Source organism: Dromiciops gliroides, chromosome 3, assembly GCF_019393635.1.
Source record: "Dromiciops gliroides isolate mDroGli1 chromosome 3, mDroGli1.pri, whole genome shotgun sequence".
NCBI lineage: Eukaryota > Metazoa > Chordata > Mammalia > Microbiotheria > Microbiotheriidae > Dromiciops > Dromiciops gliroides.
In genome coordinates this window covers 523,033,703-523,046,604 of record NC_057863.1, presented here as the reverse complement: position 1 = coordinate 523,046,604, position 12,902 = coordinate 523,033,703, and the positions used below count along the sequence as shown (strand labels likewise).

The following is a 12,902-nucleotide window of genomic DNA, read 5'->3' as shown; positions in this document are numbered from 1 at the left end:
CCTCCTATAGAAGATATCAACTGGGGCAGCTAGGTGGTACAGTGGATAAAGCACCGGCCCTGGATTCAGGAAGACCAGAGTTCAAATCCAGCCTCAGACACTTGACACTTACTAGCTATGTGACCCTGGGCAAGTCCCTTAACCATCATTGTCCAACCACCCCTCCCAAAAAAAGAAGTAAATAATGATCTCCCCAGAGGAAAATTACTTTAGATTATATGCACACAACCAAAATATGAAACATATATTAATTTAATAAATCAAATATATATGACCTCATATTTAACCAATTCAATCATACTCTATCCTTTTCTTTTGAACTGCTTTCCTTGAAGGTCACACCTTGCCAAACCCCAATCCTATGTAGCTGAATGACACTGGAGCATGCCATAAGTCTTTTACCCAGGTCTTGTTTTGTTAAATTTTTCATCAATTATTTAAATGTTATGTCTATAGCATTCTGATATATATTTTAAAACCCAATAAATATTATAACCATAGCACTTATCAAATTTGTAGTAAACATGAAACTAGAAGAATGACTGATATACAGAACTGGAATAGGGGGTATGGCAGGGGGTGGCATAGAACTCTCAATAGCTTCAAAAAAAGTATTGGTAGACTAATAAAATGAAAGCACTATTGATGAATTCAAACTCTTTCACTGAGGTTCAAAATAATCAACTCTAGTTAAAGTTTGGAAAAGATATGCCATGGCTAAACAGTAGTTCATGTGAAAATTTTAAAAATTTGCAGATTTTAGCAGATATGCTAATATGTATCAATAGTATAACACTGCTGCTAAAAATGCTATCGTGACCTTGGGAAGGACCAATAGAAGCACACCATCCAGAATGAGGGAGGTGATCATTTCATTGCCCTGGTCAGAAGATATATGCAGTTCTAGGGGGCAAAATCAATCTCCTCCACAGCAATGCAACCACAATGGTGAAAGAAAAGAAACTTGTCATGTGGGAACCACATGCTCTCATCATCCACTTTAAAGATGGGGAGATTAAGGCAGCAGAGGTGAAGTAACCTGCCCGGGGTCACAGAGCTACCAAGTATCTAATTATTTGAACTCAGGTCATCTGGACTGCTGGTTCAGTGCTTTATCCACTGGGCCAGAAATCAGAGCTATTAAGAAATAGAATGTATTTTCTGTGCAAGTAGTAGGTTTCTCCTCATTGGAGATCTTCTAGCAAAGAATGGATGACTTCTCATGTAGGGTGTAGTGGGGATTCTGTTTAAGAGAATAGGACTACAGATGATGGCAGATATCCATTCTAAATATGCAATTCTATGGTTCTATGAACATGGTGACTGAGAGAAAAGACTATATTTGGACTCTTCTCAGAGCCCAAAAGGCAGAGAGTGAGTCTGGTTCCAGGCCAACAGCTTTATTGTCCCCCACCACCACCACCACCACCACCAATCTCCCAGCAGGGTGCCACTTCAGGCAAGATGCTTCAAGCTGAGGCTCCTGGGCCATGGGCCCAATGGGGGCCTGGGTTTTGTGGGAGTCAGGCTGGGCTGGGGCTTCACCTTGAGGCGCCTGAGGTGATCCCCATGTGACTCAGAGCTCAGGCCCTGACTTAAGTTTTGTTTTGAAAAGTTGTGTTTACACGGGCACTGTTTGGTGGGGAATGGGGACATTCTTGCTCCAGCATAGGGTTGGGGCCTGAGGCCGCAATCTGATTGGTTGGTAAATGAAGCAATCTGATTGGTCAAACCCCAAGACAGGTTTTCTTTCTTGAAGAGTTATGTATTGTTCTGGGGGAGGAAGGGGGGCGGGGCCGACATTCTTGCCCAGAATAGGTTTAGGCCTGGTATCTTAGTTTGTAAAATCTGATTAGTTAACTGATACCACCTGATGGGTTCTTAGGGTGTTACTGTTATTCTGTTATAAATAGCAACTGTAATAACTGTAATAACTGAAATGTAAATGAGGGGTATCAAAAAGCCTTAATGTGAGTGGTTGGAGGGGACCCCTTGAAGGGTATAAATAGGGGGTGAGGGACCTCACTTCAGTGCACTCTCCAGCACATTCAGAGGAGTGCCCATCTTCACGAAGATGAATAAAGCTTTCACTCACCAACTGCTGCCTGCTTCGGATTTTTGAACCTGCTAGCAACACTAGGGCTGCCAACACTTGAGCTGCTGACACTCAAGCTGCCAACACTAGAGCTGCTAACACTTTGAGCTGTGCAACATGAAGAATGGTTAGTTGTGTTTCTAACAGTGACTATTTGCAAACATTTGAAGATTGATAGTGTCACAGATGAGAGTAATTAGACAGGTTTTTGTTTTTTTTTGGGGGGGGGGCTCCAAGGAGCAGAACTGGGATCGAGTGGTAGAAGTTTCAGGAAGACAGATGTAGACTTAATGTCATCTCTAAGTAATCAAAGTTATATGAAAATGAAATGCCTTATCTGCCTTGTTTACAAGGAAACTTCTCATAAGTAAAAATATTCAATAAGGGCTAAATTGAACACTCTGCAGGAATGTTAGAAAAGACTTATTTCAACCAAGAGAGTAGAAAAGATGACCATTAAGGTCCCTTTACAACTCCAGAATTCTATGATTAGATAGTGTTATCAAGAAAAGTTCAGTGGTCTTGTTACTCAAAATGCATTTAATATTTTTCCTTATAAGAAATAAGGAAAATGGGAAGTCTTTATGTGAGTAGAAAGCCCATTTTGAAAATAAGTCAGCACATGTGCCCTGACAGTATCAGTAGAAGCAAAGGCCAGAAATTTAACTTCACAAAGAATGAAGACTTAGAGCAGAAGGGTAAAGAGGGGTGGAGGGTGGCCAATATTTACATTTCCTATACCAGAGAAAGTCACAGGAACAGGGAGAAAGGGAAGCTATCTTCTTGCTTTCTGTAGTCTTCAGTATACAACTAGGTGCTGAGAAGACAGTCCATTTAGATAAATTAAATTACAAATTAGTTAATTCGTAAGAAAGACTGTGATTCCAAAAGGGGCCAACAGAACTGAAATGAAATAGACATACCAAGAAAGAAGCTCATAAAAATCCCTTAATCAGAAAAAGAAATAATTTTCTCACTAACCTTTAAGGAATATCAATGAATTAGTTTGAAGAACATATTTAGAATGTTAATTTCTTCTGTTCTGAGAACAGAATTTTGTGTTCATTTCAAATATTTACTCCAGGTAATAGTTTTAGGAACTGCTTATCTAAGTTGTACAGATTTATTCTAGGAATAGGTTTATTTTCTTAGAAAACAATATCGCACTCTTAATTAAGCAGACTAACTGGAAAAACTGTGCAGTGGAAAAAGCAAGGCTTTGGAATCAGAGAACTTAACTTCAAATCCCAGCTCTGCCACTTATGACCTCAGTCAGCAAACAGTATTAGGCAAGCCATAATGCTGTCTTGGCAATACAAAGAAAATCAAGGAATTCACATTCCAAGGGAGGAGGCAAAATGTAAAAAACTTTGTCCATAAGAGATGTATTCAAAGTAGGGGGAAGGGAAAGCATGGCAGGATGGGAGTGGGAAGAGCAGGACAAGGAAGGGAGGACTAAGAAATGCCTCCTGCAGAAAGTGGGAATTATTTCAAAATGAGTCTGGAAGAAAAGCAGGGACTGTAAAAGTGCAGGACAGCTTTCCAAGCAAGGGGATGGCACAGACCAGACACAGAGAAAGGAACCAAGAAGGGGCCAAAGCAGCAGGGTCATGAGTGGGTAGAGAAAAGTATTTGAAAATTAAAAAGACTGGAAGATGGGGGCAGCTAGGTGGCATAGTTGATAAAGCACCGACCCTGGATTCAGGAGTACCTGAGTTCAAATCCGGCCTCAGACACTTGACACTTACTAGCTGTGTGATCCTGGGCAAGTCACTTAACCCCAATTGCCTCACCAAAAAAAAAAAAAAAAAAGATTGGAAGAGACCATATTATCAAGGACTTCAAAATGTCAAATGGAGGACTGACTTTAATTCGAAAGGCAGTAAAGAGTTGCTGGAGTTTATCAAGGCGGGGTAGGGGGACATGGTCAGTCAGACCTAATACACTTTGGTATGTGGGTAGAGGATGGAGTAGAGTAGAGAAGGACAATCAAGGAAACCAATCCAAAAGCTCTTACAATAGTTCATGTGAATGCTGGTGAGGGCCTGTCCTAGAGTAGTGGCTGTGTGAGTAGAGTGAAGGAGGAATATACCAAAGACATTGTAAAGATAGTAAATCACAGCACTTGACAACAGATTGGATATGTGGAGTGAGTGACAAGCTTGGGTGATTAGGAGGATGTTGGTGCTGTTAGCAGTAATAAGAACACTGGAAAAAAGAGAGGCATGGGGGGCAGCTAGATGGCGCAGTGGTAAAGCACTGGCCCTGGATTCAGGAGTACCTGAGTTCAAATCCAACCTCAGACACTTGACATTTACTAGCTGTGTGACCCTGGGCAAGTCACTTAACCCTCATTGCCCTGCAAAAAAAAAAAAGAGAGAGAGAGGCATGTTTGGGAGGAAAGACACTGAGTTCTATTTTGGACCAACTGAGTATGAGATGTCCAAAAGGGTCATGTGAGACTGGAGGTCAAGAAAGAAACTAAGGCTACATATATAGATCTAAGAATCATCTACATAGAAGATAAATGAACCCACAGGAACTCATCATCTCACCAAGCAAGATAGAGGGAGAACAAAAGAGAATCCAGGGAAAAGAGCTGGGGGACACCCACAGTAGGTGGGCATGACATGGATAAAGATAGAGCAGAGCAGATTGAGGAAGGGACAGGAGGAAAGCCAGGAGAGAAGAGTGTCATGAAATCCCTGAGAGGAGACGATATCCAGAAGAAAAAGCCAGTAAAAAGAATCAAAGGCTGCAGCAAGGTCAAGAAGAGTAAAGATTGAAAAAAAGGACATCAAATTTGGCATTTAAAAGACCACTAGAAACTATGGAGATGGTAGTTTCAGTTGAATGATGAGGTGAGAGGCAAAAGGTATTGAAGTGAGTGAGAAGAGAGGAAATAGAGGTTCCTAGTGGAGATGGCTTAGTCAAGGAGAGGTATCGAACAACAGCTAGTAGAGATTGTCAGATCAAGCAAGAGGGGTTTTTTTAAGGATGAAGGTGACATAAGAGTATTTGAAGGTAATAGGGAAGAAGCCAATAGATAAAAGACTGGAAACTAGAGAGAGAGTGGAAATGTTAAGGAGTAATGTACAGGAGAAGATAGGATGAAATAGGATCAATTGTGTAAGAGAAGGGGGTCACCTTGGTAAGGGGGTCACCTTGGTAAGGAGGAGGGACACTTTTCCATATGAGATAAGATAGTGGGGCTGTCTGTTAACCTTTCTAGGCTTTTTTCCTCATTTGTTTAAATGAGGGGGTTGTGATAGATGACTTCTAAGATTCCTTGCAGTTCTAAATCTATGATCCTAATACTTAGAAGCAATTCCTGAGTATCATAAAGATACTGAACTATTTAGTAGCAACTTCCAGTAATTCCATAAATGAGATTCCTGAAGCACAAAGAAAATGCATGCAACAAATAAGTATCTAAGAAAAGACATATGCTATACAGTGATATTATCACAACACAGTAGTTATGATCACAATGCCTGATACTCAAATTAGCATACAAAAGATGCTCAATTAATGTAGATGAATGACTAATAAACATCTTTTGAGAGTTGGTAAAGTGGAAAGACCATAGGACTTGGAATTGGAGGACCTCATTTTAAAATCCTTACTCTATCAATAGATAGCTGTGTGATCTTGAGCAAGTCACTCCACCACTAGGACATCAGGTTTCCTTAAATATAAAATAAGTTCAAAGAATACATACAAATGGTTTTCTACAGAATTGCAAACTATTGGCAATTATATGAAAATATACCTCAAATCATTAACGATTAGAAAATATAAATTAAACACCTAAGATTTCACTTTAGACTCAGCAAACTGGCAGCTAAAAAAAGATACAATATTGGAGAGATGATGGAAAGCAGGCATATAAATATACTGTTAATGGAGTTCTGTAATGGTCCAATTATGCAAGAAATATGCAAAATGATTATAACACTAACACTAATATAATAATAAACAGTCACAGTAATCCCACTACTAGGTACATGGATGTTAAAGATTTAAAGCTCCAATAAATATTAGACTATAAAGATCAGAACTGTTTGGGTAGCAAGGAACTAGAAACAAAATAGGTGACCTCAACTAATGAATGGCTTAAAAAGCTATAATATATAAAAATAACAGAATATTATTGTTCAGTAAAAATTATGAATGTCAAATTCAGAGAAGCATAGGAAGTGCTTTCTTATAATTTTGCTTTTTTAAAACAAAAATTAAGAGGCATACTGTCAAATTTTCTTTGCTATAAATAACAATTACATAGTATAAAGTTCACTGGAATCAGGTTGATTCTCAGTAAAAAGATTTTGAACACAAAGGATTTAATTCTTCATTTCTGAAACAGCTGGTACCTAAGTAATGCAACTTTACTGTTTTGTTTTGTTTTTGTTTTTTAGTGAGGCAATTGGGGTTAAATGACTTGCCCAGGGTCACACAGCTAGTAAGTGTTAAGTGTCTGAGGTCGGATTTGAACTCAGGTACTCCTGACTCCAGGGCCAGTGCTCTATCCACTGTGCCACCTAGCTGCCCCACTTTACTGTTTTTTTAATAGGTGGGAAATACTAAAGAAAGCCTCTGTCATAGTAGAGCCCTAAGAGGTATCAAGGAAAAGAGGTGGTTCTTTGTACCTATTTTAAGTCACCTTTTGTCTTGCTCCCTCCTCAGACCCCCAACACACGCAGTGGTTCCACTGGAACTTGAATGCCTTATACTGAAGCAATTCCCCATCAGCAGCATGGGAACGGGAGGTTTCTCTCTTCCCGCCACCCCGCTTAAGATGAAGAAAAAATACTTCAGCAGGGAGGTTACATGGGAGAGAAGCAGCTCACTTCTATCACTCCAATGGTGCGACTAACCACACTACCCCCAAAGTAAAGAATATATAGTAACAAAGTAGATGCCCGTCGACTGGAGAATGGCTAAGTAAGTTGTGGTACATGAATGCAATGGAATACTACTGTGCTATAAAAAATGATGACTATGAAGAATTCAGAGAAGCATGGAAAGATATGAACTGGTGAAGAAAGTAGAGTTGAAAAAACAATATACACTGATTACAGCAATGTAAAAAGAAAGTACAAGTACAAAATAAGGGAAAGTGAGAGAGAGAAATACAAGGAAAAATTCAGGCAATGTAAAAATTAAAGTAAAAAATAAAAATTTACTTTTAAAAGAATATAAAATTAATCTGTTATACAAATTCCCGTACCTTGGAAGTCGTTCCACTTCTTTCCCTTTCACTTTGAGGGCTTTAAAATTTTTCTCCCAATCTTGTACAGTGAAGAGATGCTCTTCCACAAGAGCTTCCATATCTACTTGTCCAATGACAACCCATTCCTTTTCAAAGATGTAAATAGAATTATGACTTCAGAATAAGAAATATTATTAGTTCATATTTAAAAGTCTAGAATATACCTAGATGCTCACTGGGAAAACAGCAACTGTGAAATGATGGAAATTCTAATCACAGCCCTGTTACTGACTAGTAAGTACTTCCTAAAGCCATACATAGCCTTTTGATCTCTTAGAATTCAAGTTTTATCAACTATAGATGATCTTAACTAACTGAAAATATTGTTAATCAGTTCTTCATTTGAACCATGATTTTTGGAACTTTTTATAGGTTTCTGTTGATCTATCTTAAGGAAAAGAAAAATCTTCATCTTAAAAACTGCCTTTTCACCCTAGAAATTCCCTTATCCCTTGTGGTCTTCTCACCCTAGAACATCCCTCCAGTCCTGAGGTCCCTTTCTCCCACTGGCTAATTCCTTTCGGTATCTCCAGTTTGAGGAAGAGCCAAAGCAAGCCAGCCACACTTCTTCCCCCAGCACTGCTTATGACTCTCTGGCCATCACTATCATGCTCCCCTCAAAGGTACTTCAACTCGCCTCCGCTTTTCAGTTCTCTTTTATGTCTCATCTTTCCCCATTAGAATGTAAGCTCATTGAGGAAAGTGACTATTTTTATATTTTGCTTGTTAATTGTAACTCAAGTGTTTATCACAGCTTCTGGTACACAATAAGCTATAAATAAATGCTTGCTGATATGTCATAAGCACAAAGCTAGGTATTAGAACCAAGATTTGAACTCAAACCTCTCCTGACTCCCAGTCCAATTGTCTTTCCATTATACCACCCTACCTCTGAATTCTAATAGCTACTCAATAAAAATACTATTGGCATTACCCCCAAGATTTCTATATATTTCTCATTACACAAAAAAATAGATAAGACAAAAATAAGACTTAAGATGAAATTCTATTATCAAGACTCTATGTTACTTCTAGAAAACGCTAATTAAAACTTCAAAACAAAGGGGCAGGGGCGGCTAGGTGGCGCAGTGGATAAAGCACCGGCCCTGGAGTCAGGAATACCTGAGTTCAAATCCGGCCTCAGACACTTAACACTTACTAGCTGTGTGACCCTGGGCAAGTCACTTAACCCCAATTGCCTCACTCAAACAAACAAACAAACAAAACCAACAAAGGGGCAGAATTAGCCTTCCCCTATTAGTTTGTAAAGCCCAAAAGCAAAAGGTTCATAAAGGCTCAGGTTCATGACCTAACAATCTGTATAAATATATAACTGAGCTCCAATATGATAGCATACAATGTATATTTGTCTATTTAAACCTACATTTTTTTCTTCCTCAAATTATAAGGAATCTTCTTTTCCCTTAAAGCAATAATAAAAATAAATTAATGGGGGAAATGTAGCCAATTTTAAACTCAGCTTCACCTAAGGTCTGAGGATGAGTATGTCATCCTGCCTAGCAGAATAAGTAACCCTGGACATACTTGGAGCTTCATTAACATTTGTTAATTGATCTATCTTGTGAAACATATATATTAGGAATTTAATATTGTTTTCAATTCAACCAACATTAATCAGCCTTCTCACATGAAGAAAGACTTGAGCCAGATGGCAATATAAGATGAGGAGGGAATGGGGATAGAAAAATGAAACAACAAAATCTTGACCTTTTTTCCATGGCATAAAATCAAAATCTTCTGGAAAGGTTACAATAAACAGTTAGTTCCTTGGACAATTCTGTCACTTGAGTTTTTTAAACAACTTAAGCATGTTAAAACTAGAAAATAGTGGTGATTTTCCTGCCTCCTCTAAATATATGACTTTATTGTGTTTCCACATATAACCAATGATCTTTTGTTAGAGGTTTGAGTAGGGAGAAGTTTTATACTTGATGATGGTATAGAAAAATAAAAGAACAGAGAGATTTCAAAATATAAATAGCCAATGTAAAAAAATCAGTCACAATTGTTTTGTTTCCAAGATCTGTAACGGGGTTAGCACATAAACCACTTTTTAAGGCCTAGATATCACTGATATTTTAAACTGACTTTCATTGAGTGAAGCAGACCAATAAACTTTCAAAAAATATAGAAAATTTTCTAGGGGCAGCTAGGTGGCACAGTAGATAAAGCACCGGCCCTGGATTCAGGAGGACCTGAGTTCAAATCTGGCTTCAGACACTTGACATTTACTAGCTGTGTGACCCTGGACAAGTCACTTAGCCCTCACTGCCCTGCCCCACCCCCCAAAAAATTTCTGTAGTTTTAGCAACTTACAAAGATTTATGCCAAATCTTAGTATAGCACTATTTACATAGGACATTTCTTAAATTACCAGGTTTTTCTTTTCTAAAATAATAACAATGCCCTGAAAAATCAGACACACACCAAATATTCGAACCAATTTAGTTCTCAAATGTTTGCTTACTGGCCAGCTGTCATAATGTAGAAAAAATAATTCAAACAAAAATGGTCCACTTGATAAACATAGTCTTTTCTTCCATAAACTGGTCAGGGAGCAATAGTAGTCATAGCCTTATTAGGCTGAAGACAAGTGAAATAGGAAAGAACTTCTCTATTCATGCAGATTTCTAATCAGTCATAAGGCTATTTAGGAAATCTCGCAACTAAGTTGAAAGTCATGTGGAGCTAGATATAGATATAGAGGAAGATAGAGATATATGCATGAAACACATTGTTAGATATAACCTATGAATTATATATAATATTGCATATGATTATGTAGAACTATATTAACTGAAAAATTCTGTCACAGAAGCACCACACTCAAGCAGAGGTGAGTATTACATCACCTCACCTTAGCACTTCTTAAACCTTTGGCAGATTTAAGTTAGGTGCTAAGCAGATTACAAAATCTGAAGGTCTATGTATTTGAAATCAAAATCAAAATACTATAAAAATATTTAGAAATACCTCCCCTCATAATATGTTGTCTTTTATTTAATTTGCAGTAAAAACTATAGATATAAGAATCCCTAAATATGGTCTAATGGTTTCTACATTCTCCAAAGTTAATAATGATAAAATCTGGCAAGTATGTAGAACGTTTTAACTGTAAAAAGCATTTTTTACACATTCTCTCATTTGAGCTTCAAAACAATACTGTAGATACTACAGCTATGCCCATTTTAGGGATGAGCAAACTGCAGTTGGGAGGAGGAAAGTTGCTTACACACACATAATGAACAAATGTCAGAAGCAGAATTCAGACATATTTTCTATATTACTATTCCCATAATCTACCCACTACTCTACATGGATTTTCTAATTATCTACCAATTATACAAAAAGGGAAATATAAATTTGCACATTTAGTGTTTGTTACCAATAAAAATTACTATACACTTATTATACAATCATTCAAATGAAATACTTCAAAAAGAATGGCAAAAATACACAATGAAAAATTTCATAATCATTACCTTAAATTGGTCTGAAACAGCTGCCAGCCTTCTGAATAGATCTTCTGCTTTACTGTAAATAGTCAGAAATCCACTTGCATTTCTTTCAATCATAATAGGAAAGATGCTATCATCTCCTGTATCACCCACTCCTCTAAAATGGTTTGGGATACTGATGAATCTCTTCATTTCTCTATAATATTTAGCCCGGATTTCTTCAAAGGGAGGTTTGAACTGTAATCTTCCTTGTCTAAAAGTTGAACAAATCATTTCTTAATAAAAATTATAAAGAAATTAAGAGGAGAGGAGCCAAGATGGCAGAAAAGAGAAAGCACTACATCTGAGTTCTTCCAACATTCCCCTCCAAGCAACTTTAAAATAACACCTTGAATCAAATTCCGGAGTGGCAGAACCAACAAAAGATTTCCAGCACAAGACAACTCAATAGGTCAGAAGGAAATGTCTGTGACACTGGGGCAGGGACTGACCCAGAGCCCACATACAGGCAATATTAGCCATGGGTCTTGGAAATGGCATCAATATCAGGAGTAACATCAGGTACTCTTAAGCCAGAAATAGTTAAGGGATTGGACAATTATTCAGACAATAGTTACAGAAGCTCCATGTGCTAGCACTGGGTGCAGTAATCGGCACTATTTGGCAGCTACACTACTATATGCAGTTCCACAGTGGAGAGGAGTGCTTGTGGCCATAAGGAAGCAAGAGGCCTAAGGAGCTATGAGGGGCTCTTCCTGGGTAACAACCAGAGAGCAAAGACCAAGAAAGCAGTGACCACACCTCTCTTAGGATCACACATCCTTGGAAGCACCAAAAACTTACAAACCTCCAGAACTAGCTATAACATAGCAACACAAAAAAGCCACAAGCTTGGAATGGTACCCTTTCACCCCCATTCCAGCGAAGCAGAGTCCAACTCTAAGATAAAGTTCAAAGTCAAGAAATAGGCTGAAAAATTAGCAAACAATAACAAGTTACTATGATAACAGTGAAGATCAAAACACAAATGTAGAAGATCATGATGCAAAAATGGATATAAGCAAAGCCTCCAAAAAAACCACGCAGATTAAACACAAGCTCAACAAGATTACTGAAAAAAACTTAAGAACCAAAAATATTATAAAAATAAATAAGAATGACAGGGGGAAAATATGTGGAAGCAATGCTAGAAAATTATGAAATGAGAATTAACAGTTTGCCAAAAGAGACATGAAAAAAAATGACACGCTAAAAAGGAGAATTCATTGAATGTAAAAAGAGCTACGAAAACTCATTGAAGAAAATAATTCCTTAAAAATTATAATTGGCAAGTGGAAGCTAATGATTCTATGAGACATCAATAAAGAATAAAATAAAGTCAAAAGAATGAAAAAATAGAAAAAATGAAATGTCTCATCAGAAAAACAACTGGCCAGAAAAATAGATTGAGGATAGATAATATATGAATTATTGGACTACCCAAAAGCCTAGGCATCACATTTCAAGAAATTATGAAGGAAAACTGTCCCTGTATGCTAGAGTCAAAAAATAAGATGGGAATTTAAAGAATCCACCAATCACCTCCTAAAAGAGATCCCTAAATGAAAACACCCATAAATAGGATAGACAAATTCCAGAGCTCCCAGGTCAAAGAGTATTAATACTTCAAGCATCCAAAAAAAAACCATTCAAATACCATGAAGACACAATCAATATCACACCAAATTTAATAGTTACGTTAAAGGAGTGAAGGGCTTGAAATACAATATTTTGAAAGGTAAAGGAGGTAAGATTACAATCAAGAATAACCTACCCAACAAAACTGAATGTAAGTCTTCAGGAGAAAAATGGATTTTTAATAAAACCACTTTCAAGCATTCATAATAAAAAAGACAAGACCTGAATAAAAAATTTGCCATTCAAACATAAGACTCAAGAGAATCATGAAAAAATTAATCTGAAAGAGAAATTATTACCATATGGGAAGATGATACATGTAATTCCTAAGGAAGTTATTATTAGGACAGTTAAAAGGATTCTACATAGGCACAGGTAT

The 12,902-nt window shown here is 37.4% G+C and overlaps 1 protein-coding gene across 1 annotated transcript in view; it reads right to left on the bottom strand.

Moving 5' to 3' along the window:
• Positions 1 to 12,902, bottom strand: part of DYNC2H1 (dynein cytoplasmic 2 heavy chain 1) — a 380,708-nt gene that overhangs the window by 324,653 nt on the left and 43,153 nt on the right. Inside the window, 2 exon segments of the mRNA XM_043996879.1 lie at positions 7,326 to 7,453; positions 10,871 to 11,099. Coding sequence (XP_043852814.1) covers positions 7,326 to 7,453; positions 10,871 to 11,099 — 357 coding nt within the window.